The 21,397-nt window shown below is 34.6% G+C and overlaps 1 protein-coding gene across 1 annotated transcript; it reads right to left on the bottom strand.

Annotated features, from left to right (window-relative positions):
- Positions 1-1,480: 1,480 nt before the first annotated feature.
- Positions 1,481-19,406, bottom strand: LOC101260909 (actin-related protein 4). Its single transcript, XM_004252193.4, has 20 exons — positions 19,201-19,406; positions 19,019-19,110; positions 17,696-17,842; positions 17,538-17,611; positions 15,338-15,418; positions 13,906-13,966; positions 13,662-13,711; positions 7,840-7,894; positions 6,538-6,615; positions 6,381-6,434; positions 5,836-5,889; positions 5,706-5,766; positions 4,829-4,880; positions 4,244-4,310; positions 3,421-3,483; positions 3,230-3,292; positions 2,701-2,763; positions 2,501-2,565; positions 2,002-2,070; positions 1,481-1,857 (listed from the first exon to the last, which is right to left on the bottom strand). The coding sequence occupies exons 1-20, from the start codon at positions 19,211-19,213 to the stop codon at positions 1,812-1,814; spliced, it is 1,308 nt and encodes a 435-aa protein (XP_004252241.1). The 5' UTR covers positions 19,214-19,406; the 3' UTR covers positions 1,481-1,811.
- Between the last annotated feature and the right edge of the window lie 1,991 nt (positions 19,407-21,397).

The raw sequence follows: 21,397 nt of genomic DNA, 5'->3' as shown, positions 1-21,397 counted from the left end.
AGGATATTGTATTAAGTTAGAGTCATAATTAAATCAAATCGTAAATCAAGTTAAATCGGAAGAAAAAATACTCTACTGATGATTTGATATTGAAAAAAAATATATTTGGGTTGATTTGGTTTTAACTAACAAAAAAAAAGTCAACATGAGACCAAATCAATCGGACATTGTATATATAATTTTTAGAATTTACTTTATATATAAAGTATTTACTTTGATGTAGTTTCTAAATATTGCTTATCCACTTTCATAATTTATATCTCTTTAACATATTTTTTCAAGTTTTTTGAGACTACTAATGATTAAAAAAAAAAATCAACACTAAAAATGACAATAATGTTGAATATGTTCTTTAGTTTTACATTTGTTTAGACATCTAAAATACATAACATAATTTTAATTTTTCTTCAATGTTTAATCATGTAATTAAATACTTATTAGACTTGATTTCGCATGATTTAATACTCTTAAAATATGATTATTTTCACTATGACTTATCAATTTGCAATATTTATTTTATACATTTCGTTATTATTTTTTATTGAACGTGTTAGTGTTATCATTCATCTCATATTTTATGTTATTTTCTTAAGAAACGCCTTAAACAATTGTAGTAAAGTTGGATTAAATAAATATTTGATGCACAAGTAAATTATATGTTTGTATTATATTTTATCAGAATAATCCAAGAACCCCCAAAATTCAAAATTTATTAGTTTTGTTTGATTTAAATATTTAAAAAATTGACAAAATAGATTTGGTATTTGAAAACCCAAACCAAACCCAAAAAATCTGAGGTTGAAAAAACTGGGGAAAAAACCAAAAATTATTAGTTTAGATCAATTTTGACACAAATTATTTGGTTTAATATTTTAAAAATTTAAACCAACCCCGTCATGGACACCCTTAGTATAGAGCTCCATTTAGGAGGAAATGCTCCCTACCAAAAAAAAATCTATAATTAAGATACAAACTCGAGAACTCTTATTAAGGGAAGATAACTCTACCAGCTGTGGTAATGATAACTTCTCTAATACTACCAGCTGTGGTAATAATAACTTTTTCTAATATCTCTTTCTGTTGATATCTGGAAAAAATATATAGATGTAATGAATTCTAAATAATAAAAAATATACATAGAAGATTTTGTTCCTTTTTAATATGAATTTGGGCTTTTAATTAAATTAAGCTCAAATTTAAGTCTTTGGTAGTACAACTAATATTGCGTTTATAGAGGTACACGATCTAAACAATCTAAAATTGTAACATAGAAATTAATCCAAACATGTCTCTTGTCTTAAGCACAACTCTTCTGATAAAAAGAGGAATTTTTTATAAATAGCCATAGAACTCAATTATTTTTATTTTCAAGGAATTTATTTTCTTGAAAATATTGTTTCTCAAAATATTGACCAAACCCAATATGAAAACATCAAAGAAAAAAATTCATCCCAACCACAACAAACACATTGCTACGTGATTAATCCATCATCAAAAAACAAAGAGAGTTTTGTCCACTTAATTGTCAAAAGAGGTACTTATCAATCAATTAGCACATATTACTTACAATGACAGGGTCAAGGGTGTTTAATCTAGCATTTTCGCTAAAAAGCTAAAATAGCAAGTCGCATCAATTCTAGTTCGATATGGATGTACATAGTGCATTGCAGAATAATAACAATCCACTGATACAGATTCCTAATAATACAAGACATGAACTAAGCTGGTAAGTTTGGGATAACAGTCATTGTTTGACGCTAGTCCCATAAATAGAGCGCTACCCGTAGAATATAACAGCAAAATCGTCTTTCTTAAGGGCATTTTCTTTGAACGTAAGATGCCCCATGCTCTTCGTACCTGTCATTGGCAAAAACCAAAAGGTGTAATCACTAAGAGAACTATAGTTATAACAGATTCACAGTGCTACTTCAAAGGAAACAAAACGCTTGCTTGCCAAGTGTAGTATTGTATTCAAGACTAAGCGACAGAAGTAAAACTTACTCGGACTTTGAAAACCACATTTGTTGAAAGGAGCCAAGAGATGCCAGAATGCTGCCCCCTATCCAAACACTGCACAATAACTTGTTAGTTCACTCGTGTGAAGAAAGCTCCCCATTATGGAACACTGTTGTAAATCTTCTTCAAATTACCATTTCAAGATTGTATGTAGTAATAGCATTAAAATAAATGGAAGTACGTTTACTGCTTTCTCAACACTGCAATTAGACGGGGTCAGGACAAGGGAGACCAAAAAACAAGATACTTGAAATTGTACTCTCACAAAATGTTGTCAGCTTAAACTTAGAAGTGACAAATATGGGGAGAAGTCCAACACAGTCCGTGAAAGTTGTTACATCCAGATGAGAAAATTAAGTAGAAAAACACACTTTATACAGTTGAAAGCATCTAAGTTTACTTTATACACTCAATATCAAAAGGAACTACTACTATGAAGAGAAACTGTGAAACAGTAAAGAGGACTACAGAGTAATAGTTTAACCTGAATCTCCTTTCTGTAGCATTTCCACTAGCCAGGACTTTGACTCTCGCTGCCTGAGGAGACTCCTGAAAGAAGCGTAAACAAGATACAGAATTAGGCTATTCAAGCTAAGGAGATAAGATGAGAATGCTATCCTTGAACACGATTACATGCATGAATGAAGGAGAGGGCATAGTTAAGAGTCAAAAGGGAAACGGCACCTCTAGCAAGTCCTTCTCCAGACGTTCTTTGAGTTGTTGCATCGATGCTGTTCCCCCAGCAAGCTGTAGTGGGCAGTGAAGTCAAACTAGCATCTCATCAAAAGATTCATACTCAAATAGACGAAATAAAATAAGTTTGGGGAAATTCATATGCTCGCAGTGGGTAAAAATGACTGAAGATAATTAATCCAGTGATAAATTTGGATATTGGTTTTAATCTCCTATTGAGTTTTTCATATTGTTTTTCAACACAAATAGTAATTTTTATTTATTATGTCATAAGGAGCATCACTCCAGTTTTAAAATTAAAGTTACTTAGTCATGCAGTTTCCATCCTCTTCTCCTGAAGGAAGCATCCTCTCAGTTTCAGTGCATACAATGTGATAATGGGGATTTAAATGAATACTTTGTCGGGTGACTTGACAAGTATTTCAATGTAAACAACGATAGGAAAGAAAGGAGGCACACAAAAGAAAAGGAACCGATGCCTCATCTTTAAATAGATTGCAAGAAATGCTGATGGCTTTACCAATATACTGCTAAAAAGTTCTCTTCGAATATCCACATCACACTTGTTTATGCTATCTATAACCTGAAAAGTTTCAAGTATAATTATTAGTTGAAAAAACAAAGAGAAGGTGAAAGAAGAACATTTGAAGGACTCATGTCCTTAACCGATATATTATCTATACGGCCAAATTTGAGAGAGAAAGGACCAACCATTTGTGGAAGACCACGAAGGGAAGCGGCAGTTTCAGCAAAACTTTCCATACCGGGAATAGTCTGTGACATCAGTCAAGAAAAATACCAAGTAAGACTATATATATGAAGGATCTGAAGGAGCTCGCTTAACATGGCAGAGGACAGATTCTCCAAATACCAGGTATTTTTAGGCAGACAGAACACTACTGCATTTGAAATCATATGACAATATACAGAAAAAAAAAACACAAGAAATATTTTATCAGAAGTCATTACAGATGGATATCTCTATCTTTGGCAATGGAAAAAATAATCTGAATCTCAAGGTAGAGGGGTCATGGAAGTGTCACCCTAGAAACATCCCACTATTGTGTGATCCAAATATTATAAACCTTTCAGTGAACATTTGAGATACAAGGAAATGAGATGCCACCGTAAAAAGGTAATGTCAAACCAAATTGTGCGAACAATACTAAAGGTATGCAAATCAGCACAGCAAAGTCCATAAACCTCATTTACTATCAAAATAGTCCTTAAAATATAGTTCTCATTCAATGCAATGGAAAAAACCCAGTTTACAGATCATACCAATCAGTGCTTCAGCTACAAGTACACCCTACTTCCGAAGGATCAATAAATAAAAAGCAACAAATACAACAACAGAAGGGAGCAAAGCAAGAAGCACTACAGATACAACATCTTAGGATAAACCTAAAAATACAGAATCCTGGAAAAAACAAGATGAAAGTGTGTGCAAAAAACAGTACACATCCATCCTACTCACATAAGATAAGCAAGCTGAACAAGAAACCTGAATGTGGAAGACTAAAGCAACACCAACCTGAACCAATGATGGATTGAATATAATATCAGGAATCTTGAATCTATCTGCTCCGACTTCTATTATCCTGTGTCATAAAGCAACAAAATGTTAACCCTAGTAAGGAATGCCACCCTACGCCCCCACCCCCACCCACCCCACCCAAACAAATCTCATTGACCTAATGCAATGGGTAAGAGAACAGTAATGAGTTCCTATATATGAGGTTGTTAGATATTTAAGTAATATGAGAAGGTATTGTCGCGTCGAAAAATATATAAACTTGTAAAGTAATTCAATCTTCAGTTAGTATTCAAATGATGGACTTTGCCAATTAAGGAAGGTGGTCTGTATGTTTTTGACAAGGCATAGGTTAATCAAAATAAGAACACAGCAGTAACTCTGAAGTCTGAACAGATGAAGCCGAATAATCTTGGACAGAAAAATTACTATCACAAGGCTTCGAGTTTATACCAAAAAAGAGTAATTTACGAAGTACTAAGTGAAACTGTTCTCAGTTTTTGCATTTAGATCTTCAACCAAATATTTCAAGGAAACTGAATCACTCATTCACCAATAGAAACAGAGCAAGAGTACAACACTTACTGCCCATCAGGTAGCTCATAAGATGTCGTTGGAATGTTCGAATATGAACTGTCTGCACGAAACAGAGAAGCAGCATAATATTTTCAAACTTCAAAACAAACATACTTCATATAGAATAAATTCAAAAAAAACAAATTAAGTGTCATTAGGACTTGAAGCAATCTTAATTGTCCTCATGAGCAAGAATATATACTCAAAAGGTCTTAAAGACTGGACAAAAGATATGAGTGACATCTTATTCGATGAGGAAGTTACTTTTTTCAATCTTTCTTTTTCTATTTCCTTTTAGATAAGGGATTAATAGCTGATCCAGGGATTACAGAAGAGATAAGTCTTTCATTTCAGTCGACAACACATTATAGAGTGTTAGCAATATCTTCAGGAATCATCGCTTTTCACTACACTTAGATCAACATTTCATTGCCTGTAAATTTCTCCTACATTTGGGGGGGGGGGGGGGGGGGGGGAGGATGAATAAAATAAAATAAAAACTGTTGCGGCAGAGTTGGATGAGGAAGAGGAAACAACATAGTATTTAATACCTATGCTAGATGAGGATCAGACGCTACCTTCGTTCATTAGTAAAAAAAAATTCTTTTTGCGAGTCAACAGATTTTCTTTGACTAATAGAATGTCATCGTAAATGACATGTAGCTTTTGAATATCTCAATTACATTCCGCAAGGACAATGTAACTATTTCCAAATTTGACCCTAAAAGGGCATGAAGGCATTTGATTCAGAATGGAAGTAAACTATTTAGTGAACTGCCCACTCACATTTGGATACATTTGTATCTTCAAAGGAACTTACATGATTAACAGAATCAATGAAATCAAGATGAGTATAAGAATATAATAGCTGAGAGGAGAAAGAAACCATCATATGGAGTATCTGGGGCTCGGGAGACGCATTCTTTTATGTCACTTGCAATCGCTCTCTGCGAAATAGAAAAATACTGAGCAGCTGAGAGAAACAACTGAAGAAAGGAATGCTAAGAATAATTAACCTGACAATATAGCTTGTAACTCTCGGTTGTATCAGGGAAATCAAGGTCCACTGTCTGTGAAACAAATCATGAATATTAGCAACAAATCTATCAATATATTACAAATTAAAAGGCATTAAGCACTACAGTGCTAGCAGACCATGCAAATCAGATGCCTATTTGCCAATGACAAAATTAGGCTTTCTATGATGCCTCCATTTGATGCGACTGGCTAAAGAAGAACCAGTATTTAATGCAAACAGAATGAACTCTTCAGAAACAAAGCATGAAAGTTTTGAGCAAGAAAAACTTGATGCAGGAGAAAGCTATGACACCCAAGTACAACATCTTTGATGTAAGACAAAAGTTGAGCACAAATTCATTTTAAGTCACAATCAGGTTCTCACTGGCTATATTGTTGTAATCTGGTTCTCTTTTTTTCTTGTATTGAAAAAGAAAAGTTACGAAGATACATAAGCCTGAATACTTGAAAGTTACAAACGTACAATTTATGTGAAGGATTAAACAATTAGACTGGTTATAGCACTGAAGCAAGGATGTTCTACCTGAAATTCTCCTGGACGGATCTCCTTCCGCTTGAATGAATACCTAGGTTTTATCTAGAAATAAACAGGAAAAAGGAAAGAAAAAAATTTGTTTCAAGAAAAAACAGATCATTGTATTCAAATAAGTCTTAATGATAACTGACGATAAATATCTAACCGTAATGCCTTTCTGTTCCAAACTTTTTATCAAGCAATCGGTAAGAATTCCACCCCCAATAGGAGATGTACAAACCGCCTGTTATCAAATTAAAGTATTATAACATACCTATTCAATGAAACCAAAACAGAACTTTTTATTATGAGTAATAAAGTAAGATTATTGACGTTACACAACCAGCATTAAGAAAATGCTGGGGAAAAAGTACATCAAAAGAGAACTTTACAATGTAAGGAAAGAACTAAGAAAGTAAAATACAGCCTCTAGCTCTAAAACATGGAGTAGTATTGTTGCACCAGAGACTACAACCAAAACAGAACTTCGAGAAGTTGGAAACAATGCACAGAACATCTGGTGAAGACTTAACATCCATAACCACTTCACTTTTCCCTTACTTCCCGAAATAAAACAGATTTTACAAGTTCATGAGCAGCTTAGACCCTGCCTCCCAAGCAAAGAGAAGGGCTAATGAACCTGAACATGAAACCCTTTTTCTCCTTCTACCTCCCATAGACAAAAAATTACATCTTAAATTTTCATCTAGAGAGACCTACCCCCTTCAACACCTAAAATAGATTTGATCAATCCTCATAAAAAGTCGATTTTCCACCTTAGAATGCATGTCCTGGACTTGATTTCTTCTTCACTCTAGATTACAATATAGGGAAAAGTAGGAAAATTCTATGAATGAATAGCTACTTAAAGCTTCTATTCGAGGGGAAAATGTCAGTTCTCTCAAAGAAATTCTCGCGAGCTATAACTTGAGGCCCTCAGTGCATACCATGGGGAAGTACAAAAGATATCATAGGCATTTGCTTCTTTCCTTCCTATTTTTTCTTCTCTTTTTTTTTTAAGTTTTGACAGTGAGGGAGAACGATTAGCAGATTCGGAAACAAAGTAATTTGCGTCAGAGCAATTAAACAGTTTACCGAAGCATGTCAGATATACAAACATTAATGGGAGATCTCTACAGTGTTAAGTGGAAGTCTGCTAATGCTAGGAAATAAAATATTTAATTTGTAAAAGGAAGAAACTGAAAGAGGTCATAATACTGCAAACTGGAAGTAGCTATCTTACAATAGCTCAACAAAATAGGTAAAAATGATCATCCGTTGATATCTTTTTTATTTAATTTTTATGACAAGGGAAACCTGCAGCTGCTATCCTTTGAGTGCGCACAGGGTAAAACCCCCGCTCTTATGTTGATCTCTTTTGACCAGTCAAGTTCTTACAGTCAGAAAAGCAAAAGTAAAAAAAAGGGGCAATAACACATTTAAGCAGTTGTTCTTTGTTGAGAGATACCTTTTGAAGAACGTATCCATCATGAACCGGAGCAACAGTAGTCAATCCTCCACCACTGAACCAATTAGTTCAGACATCTCTTTAGTAATGCTCAATAAACAACAAATAAAAAATGCAAGAAAAACAATGCATTCCGTTTCCTAAATAGAAAAAGATGCAAATTTGCCTGGATCCAAAGCCATAGAAAAATGCAAAACATTCTTTAACCAATTTAATAGAAGTGTAGAACACTGTATACCAGATAACTTTTTTCCTCTAGACTATTTCATTGGGTAATAAAAGTGTACAACACTGTATTCTAAACCAAATACCGTTTTTCTTCTAGAGTATTTCATCGGGTATCTGCTATCTCCAACCAGATGACTTTGCCCACCAAGTTTAAGGTAGATGGGAAGAAATCACATATTGTTTTTGTCTCTGCTGGAATTTGAACCCTGGTTTTGAAGGTTTGTACCCACTTCATTGACCCTAGGTCATACCCTTAAATGTTATTTGATAACATGCGCTTTAATTTTGTGTCCATGATTGCACATATGATGCGTAGTTGATTGAATGGATGATTCCTGTGTCTGTGCTCTATCATTCTTTCTAGAGTATGTATGAATTATGATTTTAATGTCAAGATAGCTATACCTTTGAATATATCTAGATATTATAAGTTGGAACAAAGGTACCAGATCATTCTACACCAGCCTCTCCAAGCACTTCCAGATCCCCACGGGTACAAGTCTTTCTAATCCTCATACTTTTCCAAGGCATCATTTACCTATGTCAGCCCAAGCATACGAATATAATTGAAGTTTCTACCATGCACCAATGTATGGATCTCCAAAATGTTATTATCTTGGTTCGAGTGAACAATTGATAACAGTAACATACTCAGTCTAGTCCCACCTAGTATGGTTTTGGAAAGGGTATGGTGTATGCAGACCTTACGCCTACCACAGAGGTAGACAGGTAATGTGGTAGGTACACAGGTTGTTTACGATAGACCTACGGCTCAAGAAAAAACAATTCAAAGCAGTCCAGAAAAAGAATAAACAAAGGAGTGAAAGCATACCAAAGCATTCTGAACTATAGCTACAACAAAATAATACGATAATTGAAGTATAAAAAACATGTAGTAACAAAAATTGGAAGACAAGAAACTACAAAAGCAATACTACGACTACTAATATGGACCAGTGTTTTGGACGGCGAGAGGCGACAAAAGGCGACAAGGGCCTGCCTTGCCACGCGGCGAGGTGAGCGGCGAGGCGCTTGCCTTTTTGAATCGAGGCGCCAATTAATACCAAAGATTAAAAACATTTTTGCACATATAATATTCAAAATTTCAATAGCAATTACATATATTACAAATACTATAATAATTACTATAGTATAATTAATTTTTTTCAAAAAAATAATTGACAACAGTCACAACACAGTGAAAGCAGAAAACATTCTACAGTAATCCGGGACAAAACAGAGAGTGAAAAAAATAAAGGAAAAAAAAGAATAGTGAAGGCAGGGAGCAGTGAAGAGTGAAAGAGAAAGAGACGAATGGAGCAGCAACTCGAGGGAAAGAGACAAAGAAGAGAGCAGCGACTGAGGAAGAGAAGAAGAGAGCAGCGACTGAGGAATAGAAGAAGCAGCAGTGACACGAGGAAGAGAAGAAGAGGAATACACAGAAGTCTGATGAAAGTTTGAAAATAGAAAAAAAAAACCTGATATTATTAAGTTAAAAGTTTTTTAAAAAAAATCAAAATGGCGACGCCATTTACGTCGCCATTGGGTCGCCTCGAGTCGCCTATTTGAGGTCGCCTCGCCTCAGTGGATAATGGCGACACAGCCTCGCCTCGCCATTCGCCAAAGGCGCTATGGAGAGCGCCTTTCGCAACACTGATATGGACAAATAGCAAGACAATGCACACCTAATAACCTCCTACCCTAATATGTGCCCTCCACAACCCCCTACCTCTAGTCCTTGATAAGCCAAAAAAGTGTCATGTCTATCACCTCTCCCCACTACTTCAATCTATCCCTACCTCTCCTGAAACAATTCATAGCCAACCTCTCACACCTCCGCACTTGGACATCCATGCATCTCCTCTTAACATGCCCGAATTATCTCAATTTCACTTCCTGCTTCTTGTCCTCACCAAAGTCGCTCCCAGCTTGTCTCATATATCCTCATTTCTAATCTAATCTCTCCTAGTATGCCCACGCATCCATCGCAAGATCCTCATTTGTACAACTTCTATCTTTTGAACTTAAAGATCACTACTAGCCAACACTATGCCCCATGCAACATAATAGGTCTAACCACCACTCTGTAGAACTTGCCTTTTAAGTTTTGTGGTACCTTCATATCACACAAAACTCTGACTCAAGCCTCCATTTTACTAACCCTGCACCAATACGGTGAGTGACATCCTCGTCAATCTCCCCATTTCCTTCAATAACAGACCCAAGATACTTGAAACTTCCTCTCTTTTGGATGATTTATATGTCAAGCCTCACTTCCACGCCAGACTTATATGTTATGACACTAAACTTGCACTCCAAGTATTATGTCTTGAGCCTGCTCAGTCTGAACCCTTTAGACTCCTAAATCTGTCTCCAAACCTCTAGCTTACTATTGACAAGAGTCATTAATCAAAACTACGGCATCCCCAAATAACATACACCATGGCACTTCACTTTGGATTTGCCACATGGAACTTCACTTTGGATTTTCCACATCGATTCATCCAAGATCAACACAAATAAAAATGAGTTAAGGGTTGATTTGTGGTGCAACCCTATCAAAATAGGTAAGTGCTCTGAGTCTCTTCCTATTGTCTTTACAAGAATCTTAGCTCCATCATACATGTCCTTGATTGTCCTAGAGTACATCACAAGTTCACCCCTAGCCTCCAAGCATCTCAATAGAACCTTCCTCTCTCTATTCTACTCTACTAGTCTTCTTACAAGATGAATGGCTTATGTAGCTAGGAGTCCCAACATTAAATCAAACTTATTCTAGAAAAGAATCGCATCCCTCCTCACCCTTATCTCCACCACCCCTTCTCAAACCTTCATAATGTGGCTTAGCAGCTTAATACCCCTATATTTGTTGCAATTGTGAATGTCACCCTTGTTCTTGTACAACAAAATCAATGTAATCATTGTAATTAAGGAAGAATAGCCTTATTATATGACAAGGTAATAAGGATAAAAAGATTTTTTAGTTTTTACAGAGTCAAGTGGAGCAATGTTCTACTTTGGAGGAGGCAGGGCTTTTTAGGCACTAGGAAACTAAAGTTATACAGCAAGGGACTCAAAACTAAATGGCTATGGGGATGTTCCCATGAACCCCAAGTTTATTAGGAAGTATTATCAAAGTGAATATGGTGAAGATAACAGGTGGATCTCAAAGAAAGTGCACTCATCTTATGGATAGAGCTTGCGGAGATCTATAAGAACATTTAGGCCACTAGTGAGGGATCACTCTATTATCAGGATATAAAATGGGTGCAAAACGTCTTTTTGGGATTAAGTGGTTAGGTAATACTTGCCTCAAAGAACATTTTCCTGGCATTCATGACTAAAACAATAGCAGACAGTAAAAGAAGCACGGTCTCCTCAAGGATGGAATATACATGGAATAAATAGTTCAGAAGGAATCCAAATGATCGGGAAGTGGCTACATTAGTAGAACTTTACAAGCAGTTAGATGAGTACAAATGGAAACACATTATGGTGGCAACAAGACTCTTTAGGGTGGTATACCTTTTAAGGTAGCATATTTTACCTTGTTATTAGCTAAGAAAGCAGTTACGACTAAAGACAACCTTAGTAGGAGAGAGATTTCTCCAAAGAGGCTGAGCCAGTCAGCATGTATCCCTAAAATGCAGGACAAGCAGCAAACATGCTATGGAAGATTTCCACAAGTCTCAGAGCATTGCCCGGACACAATGTTATGAAAAGCGCAGAAAAGCGCGCTTGAAGCGCGCTTCAAAGCAAGGCGACCCTTGTGCGTTTTTTAATCTTGAGGCGAGGCGATCTGAAAAAGCTCTCGCTTCAGATGAAGAAGCGAGAAGCGAACCTAAGGCAAAAGCGCAATAAAGCGCGCTTTTTATAAATAAAAAAAAAGCGACAAATAGGGTTTTTTTTAAAAAAATTGGTTTTTTTAAAAAAAATAATCTGAAATATAACCTCCTCTCTCCTCACGACTCTTCTTTGACGACTCTTTCCCTTCTTTCTCTCCTCGCGACTCTTCTTTCACAATACTTCTCTCTCCTGACGATCTCGACTGAGGCTGCCTCTCTCTTCAACCTCGACCGCAACTGCAGGTAACTTTTTGTTCATCTCTTTTTTAGCTAATGTTTATTAGTTCATCTCTATGAGTTTCTTTTCTCCTGAAATATACAATCTTCGCCTGTGCTTCATCTCTTCGTCTCTCTGAGTTTCCACTACTCTAGTTTTTTCTTCTTCTTCTCTTCTTTTTCTTAATCTCTGTTGCCTGCTCTGTTTCTAATTACTGACTGTTGCCTCCTCTATTTTTTTTTCAATTCTTTTGCTTCTTTTTTTTTAATTTTGTGATTAGTTTAGCAGCCTTGTTGAAGAATAGGAGTTTGAATCTTTGTGATTAAATTATGTTTTTGATTTTTTGCTTTACATGTTATGACTTATGAGTATTTTTGCCTATGTAATTTCATTCAATCTAAGACTATATTACCTCTATTTAGTTATTTAATATTTTTTTTATTTTTATACTAAATGTCGCTTTTTTTTAAAAAAGCGCACGCGCTTCGCTTCACGCTTCTCGCTTCTGTGAAGCAAGCCCTCGTCGCTTTTTTCCGCTTCTCGCTTCCCAAAACACTGCCCGGACAATGCCAAGAAAAATAATTGGAGTCTTGTTTGGCTGGGAAGAGGCAAAAGAAAGGAACTTCAGAGAGAGAGAGAGAGAGAGATCGAGGATTATCCCAACTTGTATATGATGGACAATTTGGAAAGAGGAATTCCAGATGTTTTGAAGATAGTTGCAACTCAGTACAGAGGACCAAGTAGACCTGCGATAAACTTTTTTTGGTTTTGGTGTAAACAGAACTACATAGAAGACACTGCTTCAATCATTAATATCCTAGATTTCTGTTCTTTTTTCCCCATTGAAAATATGGTTTCAGCACAACCTATTGAGTTTTTTTGCTTAAATATACAAAACTGGTACTTGCTCAAGAAACAGAAGACATCGCATACTAGAATTATTAAAAAGATGATTGAAATGGAAGGGTATTACAGGTATACTAAGCAATAGTGGAGATTGAAAGAGAATAACAATACAGAATAGTATCCACCTAATATAAACTAGAGCAACAATACAGAATAGTATCCACCTAATCTAAACTAGAGCATTATAGCATTTCTATAATTCACATTATCACATATTCTTAATACTGATTGCAAAGATAGACATCATATCTCCATATTCTCAAACATAATTCTTAACGAATAAGATGCTAGCCTACTTGAGATTCTCTCATTTTCACCATTCGCTCATCGATCATCATACAGTTATGAATAAAATTTAGACTGCTACAGATGTAAATGTATGGAAATTTAACTATTCAAGGTGAAAAGATACTAAAATTAAGATGCCATCATGCACCAGAAGTCATGAAGTCTACAATTTTTTCATATCCCACTTCAAGGAGAAGGTACAAAGAGATAATGCAAATATTATAAATGATCTTACGGCTAAGAGACTAGATATCTCAGTAAAAGAACTCTATTATTGACAAGAATAGTCAAATAAGTAATTCAAAAGGGTAGCCAGTAAGTAGAACATAACATCCTACCTGTCAACAACCAAAGAAGTTGCACGTCCTGATGCGAAAGATGTGAGAACCTAGCATTAACAGTACCATGAGAAAATTAACAACTAGAGTGGAATGATCTTGTAATGTTATGAAGCTACAGCTTTCTTTATTATTTTTTCTTTGTTCTTGAATCAAAAGTGGAAGTTCCACTACTAAATAGCACAAAGAAGGTTATGTTTAAGACGCTACAAATTAAAGATTAGAAGTGGGTTAAGGCACTTACAGCATTTTTGGCCAAAAACAATGCTGGAACTTGGTATTTTTCAAACATTATCTCTGCAGCCCTGTTAAATAGATGATCATCAGTCCACTGTAATTTCCATTTTGCATACAGATGACATAATAATGCAAACACCAGGCTGCCTTTCCTCTTTTTTGGGTTCATGATGGACAATTTCTTTCACAGTAGACAGTTCTTGTTAAGGAAAGTAATTCCTTGGACTCGACTGATTCTAGAAGGTATTACAAATTAAACAAGATAAGGCTTTTATATTGACACTTTGGATCCATTCTTGGCAAACAAACAGTTGATCAGTACACCAGTCAGTAGTTGACAGTCCTAACTTAGCAGACCACCACGAATAGGAATTCCAGGCAAGGCCCTAATAAGTGATCTTATGTTTGAGAGAAATCCACCACCTGTGAGGACCACAATGACCTTATAAAAAAAGTCAAGGTGGACAGACATAAATTTGATGGGAACTTGACCTAGATTTGTTCTTTAATAGGGAAGATAGCTTAGAGAAGTATTTTGATAGGTCCAAATTACTCAAGCATGGCACAAGAATCGCTCTAGTCAAAAGAGATTTACAGATGAACTGCTTCTAAAATCTCACTTTTGTGGATTCTTCTCTCACTCTATTTCTGTTTTATTCTACTCTCACTGCTCTTCTCTCCTCTCTTTTCTCATATTCCCCCCTTCTCTTTCACCCTACTCCATATTGCTACATCACTGTATCGGTGCTCTAGGTCCTTATTCATCACAAATAGCTGCACTTTTAGCATTCATCAATTATAAAAGTACCCATCACCTTATACTTCGTTTAATTGGATATATATTGTATTCACATCAAACTAACAAACTTCTGATGTTAATGACTTCTTCTTTTTATGGCTTCCCACCCTGTCTCCACCTCTCCGATACCCACATTGGAGCCCGACTAAATCCGGATTCACTCCGGGAAGTCCCACATTGGGTTTGGGTTTGGGGGTGGGGGTGGGGGTGGGGGTGGGGGGGAGCGCTCCCTAACAAAGGAGACCCAAACCCGAGACCTCTTGGTTAAGGATGAAGGAGTACTTACATCTTCACCACCAACCTTGTTGGTTTGTTAATGACTTTTAAATAAAAGGAAGCTGTTAGAATTCTCATACCTTTCCCCTTTGAAATAGAAAAGACATGTGGGCCTACAGGATTGATAAATATGTTAACTTAACTTGAGGATGTGCTTTCATCTTATATTTTTCTCGTCCTCCTAATAAAAGTGTGTTCTCCAATAAATTAACATAAAACGCAAAAATAGGCAGAAAAAGGCAACACATTCAGGAATAATAAAGCTTGAAATCATGTACATTATTATTACACAATGCCCAAAAGATAAATGACATGATTTAATGTGAAGTAATAAGACTGCTAAAATACAGATCGCATTGCTCACTTTTCCCTCTGCTGCTGAGTGTTTGAACAAGGCTCTGCAAGTAACATTGGATGCTCCTTTGGATCGATCAGTAAGCATTCCCTGTAAAGGAATGTAAGTAGCAGAAGAAAAAGGTTCTTTTTTCTCCCAATCTTCAATAGGCAAGCATCAACTTAACCAAATGACGGGACAAAAGAACAAAAAAGTAACACAAGAAAAGCATATAAGGAAGACTTTTTTCTCTTAATCTTCAAATGAATCAGTAATACCACATTTCTTCACATAAAGCAGGAATTCAAGTGATCAAAGAAGTCAAAAAGAGAAATGGAGGATTGTCCCATCATGCATTTGGTGAATAAAAGGAATCAGAGATGTTTTGAACACAAACGAAGCACTATCCAGAAGTTGAAGATCAACCGTTTAGACTTTCACAATTTAGTGTAAAAAAGAATACATAGAGGAATCGCAGTCAATTTTTAATGTTCTAGATTACATGTAGGGAGGCTTAGATCTAGGAACTCTTAACTATAATTCACACTGTTTTGGGTGACTTCACAGCTTGTGTGGTCTACCTTTATATAACAACTTGTTACAATTCTCCGGGAAAAAAATTGTAGTCTGATCTTCAAAAATAGATTGCAAGCAGTATCTACATAATTGTCTTTCCTTTTTAGGATGAATCACTAATGTGACATTATTTACATTAATATAAGAGCAATCACGCAAAGACTGCATGGCAATCTAGATGCAAAGGGTACATATGCAAGTGTCTGACACAGGTAAAAGAGGTTCTAGAGTGTAGGTTTCAACAAGACTCAAGCTTATTCCCAACAAGTAGATATCACCTATATGGATCTATATTAAAGCATAATATATAAAACAATCAATAATTCTAACATAGAAAAATAACTCACTCTTAAGATAAATTTTCGCTAAAAGCCATTTTTGGTTAATTAATAAGTTATGTTAAATATTTTGTTGTGTCAAATGATCCAAATTTAACACAATTTATTTATTTTATAACTGAGAAATACCCAAGGACCAGCAGAAACACAGTTCAAAACTCAATGAATAATAGCCTGCCCCTCTACCCATCTCCAAGTTAGTCAATTATTCTTGCTCAGTTTATTTATTTTTTTTTGAGAATTCTCAATTAATCTTGTTCTTATAGATCTTGTCACTAAATCTATAATGAACTATCTTTGTGGTCCAATTAAAACACAATATTTTTGCCCGGGCACTTCTCTTAAAACCAAGCCCACCAAATAATAGGCAAATATTACCCTAAGGCATTGCCACCTTGGAGATCAGTGGTGGCTTCCCAGAAGATAATCCTAGTGTGTCAGTCCCCTGTTTTAGTTGAATGGTGGTTTAAATGCCTAAAATTTCGGATCTTTTTGTCCTACTTCGAAGAAGAATAAAATTTACACACACACATGGTGACACTAATCAAATTACTGTTCCTTCTTGTCTTCTTCCTCTTCTCCTTTGTGCTTCATCTCTGTCTTCTTCGGTTCTCTGTTCACCTTTACTTGGTCAAATTATCCACCGAATGTTGATGAGATACAGAACGAACCTCACACCTGTAGCAGTGTCATGTTCGAATCACCAACCCACAGCAGTAATCGAAGGGTTCGAACAACATTTTACGCAAGAGGGCACTGCAGTAATCAATGTAGTAAAACCAAAACGAAGAATGCCCAGTATTGGCTAATGGTGGTCTGGGGGGCATTAGAAATACTTGATCAACACAACCCTGCAACAAACTCTACCATGTCTTTGATTCTGTGAATTGCTTAAAACCACCTTTCAGCTATCGGGGAAATTGTGAAATAGAACAACTCACCAATCTCAACTAAAACAAATGAGATTAAAAAGAAAATCATTGAGATTTTGTCTGCCTCGCACAATATTCTAAAATATGTTTCACAGGACACGGCAATCAGCGAGCATGTCTGCCAGACTGCCAGGACAAGACCAGAAACATATCACCACCTTAGGATGTTAAGATCCACAGTGAGGGTTTCTAAGGTACTTCCACACTAAAAGAGGAGGACAAGACACGTATAGAACGACTATGCAACATAGGCAGAGCAAAGCATATCCCCACTTACCTGAGCTGAAAAATATGAAGAGTAACATACTTCCCATTGACGCAACAAAAAATTAATGGAAGAAGGGAATTGTTTCAACATATGAACAAAAGAAAAGGACCAATTACCTAAAAGCATGGTCCCATATGTTTTCTACAATATCCCAGTCCACAACCATCCCATCCCTGATGGGTGATATCACCTGACATGACAATCCAACATCTGAGATAACAAAGATAAGGAAATGGCATCTCGAGATGGTACTAGATAAATTTGTAAAACTGACCTCCATGTGATCACGGCGAAATCCCAAGGCTTGAGATCCAACATACAATTTCCGCTTACCCTTTGATTTAAGGTCAGGAGCAGATCCAGAATTATCCTCTGGATTATCAGGATTATCAACTTCCATTTCATCAACCGATCCAACAGCCTTTTAAAAAATCATAAAATCAAAGACAACTTACACAAAAACATACATGTATGTGACTAGTTAAAAAGAAGCAAAATATAAGTATACATGAAGGAATAGCATAGTGATATAGAAATTCACAATCATGGCAGGTTTGTTTGTAAGCGGCTGACTTGCTAATGATATTTTAAGATTTCACGTGTCAACCATAATGAGAAAAAGATTTGAACTAATCCTGAGAAGACAAAAGATACTAGATATTGAATTAATCTAAGAAGGAGAATAACCAGAGAGATCTTGCTAATTATCTCAGCAGCTATCTTTCTTCTTCTTCTTCTTTTATGATAAACTCGGCAGCTATCTTATCTACATAATTCCAGGGAAACTTTTCACTGCATCAGCTATAAATTTTATTGTTCAAGACTAAGTAGGAAATTGGGGACTTCTATCTTCTTTCTTCTTTTTTTTCGGGGGTAATGGTGGTGTCCTTACCATCTTCAAAATTAATCTAACGGTTACTTAATACCTTCCACCAACACATATACGTGATTATTCTATCACCAAGGTTTGATGGTATCATCCACCTTTTTTGCCTCTACTGGGATTTGAACCCTGGTCTCCCATGGTCCATTCTAACTTCATTAACCGCAGACCACATCCTCCAGTGCAATCAAGGACTTCCCTCGTTGAACCAACATTCTACAGCACCAGGTACAAGCAATATAATAAATACACCAACTATATTTTTATCTATTTTCTGAAAGTGAAACATTGAAATGGTTGCACAAATATATGGGAGCATCATTTAAATTTTCTGGTTCTGAGATAGGTAAGAGAAGTAATTCTTTTTCCCTTCTCTGTTTTATAAGTACGGAAGAGCAAGTATATTTCTGTACTCATTCGACTGCTCCTTTAGCTTTCTTGGATGTTAGAGCTACAAGACCTTGCAGAACAATCTTTAACAATTGTGGTTTCATGGTAATAACATCCAGTCATATTTCGTTTTTCACATTATCACTGCAGTTATAACAAGCTACTTACACTTTCTTTCGAGGTCACTCGACTCGAATTAGCTATTAAAATGCTGGTGCTTGGGAAGTTAGACGCTTAAAACAGTTACTCCAAAAAGGTTAGGTTTGGAACATGAAAATGTTAGTAAATTTGCAAGCTAACAAGGCTAAAAAGGGTTTAACTTACAGATGGGAAAACGGCTTTGGGAGCATCTTCCCCAGCGTAACCAGCTTTGCAAGTATGGCTACCCAAATCTATCACAATTGCTGACACTTCATCTGTACATAAACAAACAAAAAAAACGCTGAATTCAACGTGAAAGCCCTAAACTTTGACACTGAAAGAGAGACTGAGTAACAGATACTCACCACCACCGTACATGATTCGATTTCGGAGAGTGATTTAACTCTTTCTTCTTCGTGTTTTCCTGCTTCTTCGCTACGAGGGCTTTTCTTGGGTTTTGAAGAAAACAAGTCAGTCGGGTCAGTTTAACCGGGTTGTGTCCGAGAACATTCATTTCATTGTGTTTTTTTGGTAAAGAGAAGAAAAAAATTTATGAAAATAAATGTGGCATATCTACTTTGGATTGATTTTTTAAAATTTATGAAAATAAATGTCCGTTTGGATTGATTTTTTAAAAAAGTAATTTTTTTAGTCAAAATAAAAAGTCAAATTTAAATAAATTATAAGTTTAAAAATTAAAAAGTAAGGAATATCTACTTTTGATTCTTTAACTTACTAGTTTCACAGCACGTGCAACATCATATCATATACTATACGAAATACGATGTTGTAAAACAGAAATATTACTAAATTAAAATTTTTTTAGTAAATAATTATAATTGAAATAACATTGAGCAAGTGTTTTCAAATAATACATACAGATTGTTATAGAGTTACTTGATTTTAGAGACCAAAATGACCAGATTTCGTTGAAATATTCAAAAACAATCAAAACTTAAATATGGAAAAGTGATGTTTCTTTAGTAGCATTATTTTTTACTTTCCTCAATGTTGTAAACAAATTTACACAACAAAATAGAAAAATATATAAATATAAAAAGGTCACCAATAGTCTTTCCTCTTGAGGTTAGACCATCTCCAACGCAACACCAAATTTTACACCAAACCCGATATTTGGTATAGAATTTAATGTTTTGGACTCCAATCTAAACCAATTTTCACACCAAGTTTGGTATGTGAATAGGTTTACACCAAATTTGGTGTGACACTATTCATCACATCAAATAACTTTTTAAATATTACAATATTATTTCATTATACAAATTTTTAATTAAACATTATATAAATTAAATGTTTTAATTAAATCTCTTGTATGTTTAATTAGTTTTTATTTAATATTTTTATAATATTAATTTTTTATATAAAATTTAGCTTTTTTATAAATTAATTTTTCTATATATGACTTTTTTTTAAAAATAAATGTATGTTAATTCTACTATAAATTACAATTAACCTTCACAAAAATAAAAAATGTAAACATATAAATATTTAAAAAAATAATTCAATTGAGGATGAGCTTTGATTTTTAATGCACCAATTCAAGATGCGTCGGAAGGTCCAATTCCGACCGTAGAATGACAATAGACGAAAATTATCAATTTCAATAATTTCAGCTCGATATTAAAAGTAAAGGACAAAATGCTCATTTTGAACTATGTAATGTATTAATAGAACATTTATGGGAGCACAGTAGTGAATATTTATTTATAAAGTTGAATATTTATATATGATTTAAAGTAATTTTTTTCATTTATGTATGTTTATTTAATTAAATATCATTAATGATTTAATTTTTATTTATAATCCATTATTATGCCTAATGTATAAGATTTGCTAACAATTTATATTATTTAAAAAATTATGGCACAAAATAATTTTATATTAAATAATTATAAAAGAAAATAATATGAATCATGTATGGTAAATGTTTTAGAAAGAATTTGTTATGAAATAAGAAAATATAAATAAAAAAAGAAATAATAATATAATAATGAAGAGAGAGAAATAGATTATTTTTTGGTGTAAAATTTGGTGTAATGGACTGGAGTTGATTACACCGATGAAAAATTTTATGTTTGGATTGGAGATGCCTTTATGACCATAAATGATGGACTTAAATATTCATACTTAAGATTTAGTATATACATGACACTAATAAAGATTATCATAAATATTTTAATATTTTATCTTTATACGCAATATATCTTTTACAAAATATTATTACTCAATTATTATTTGAGTAAGGCTATCATAGAGATATAAATTTACAAAAAAAAAAAAAGTGTACTTTGTTTTATTTAAAAAAATTATAATATAAATTTTATAGATTTTAGAGAGTTTTAAGAAGATCAAGAAAACTATTTTTTTTTTCAAAAAGATTAAAACACAAATCTAGTGAAACTATAAAAAAAGGGGTTTGAGGTTCATATTAATGTTCTAGAAAGGTTTTTAAAGCACCTAGAATATCCGCTAACATGCGGTCATCCAATAGTTAACTATTTGGCTAATCATTTTTTTATAGATAAGTATGATTAATTAAGT

This window comes from Solanum lycopersicum, chromosome 12, assembly GCF_036512215.1.
Source record: "Solanum lycopersicum chromosome 12, SLM_r2.1".
Classification (NCBI taxonomy): Eukaryota; Viridiplantae; Streptophyta; class Magnoliopsida; order Solanales; family Solanaceae; genus Solanum; species Solanum lycopersicum.
This window is presented reverse-complemented; position numbering and strand designations above follow the sequence as displayed.

What these genes read in the sequence shown, in the direction of transcription:
- LOC101260909 (XM_004252193.4), bottom strand. An exon ending in CCCAGATACTCCATATGATG is followed by an intron (nt 4,881 to 5,705) that starts GTTTCTTTCTCC and finishes TGTTTCGTGCAG; the next exon opens with ACAGTTCATATTCGAACATT. An exon ending in TATGAGCTACCTGATGGGCA is followed by an intron (nt 4,311 to 4,828) that starts GTAAGTGTTGTA and finishes TTTATGACACAG; the next exon opens with GATAATAGAAGTCGGAGCAG.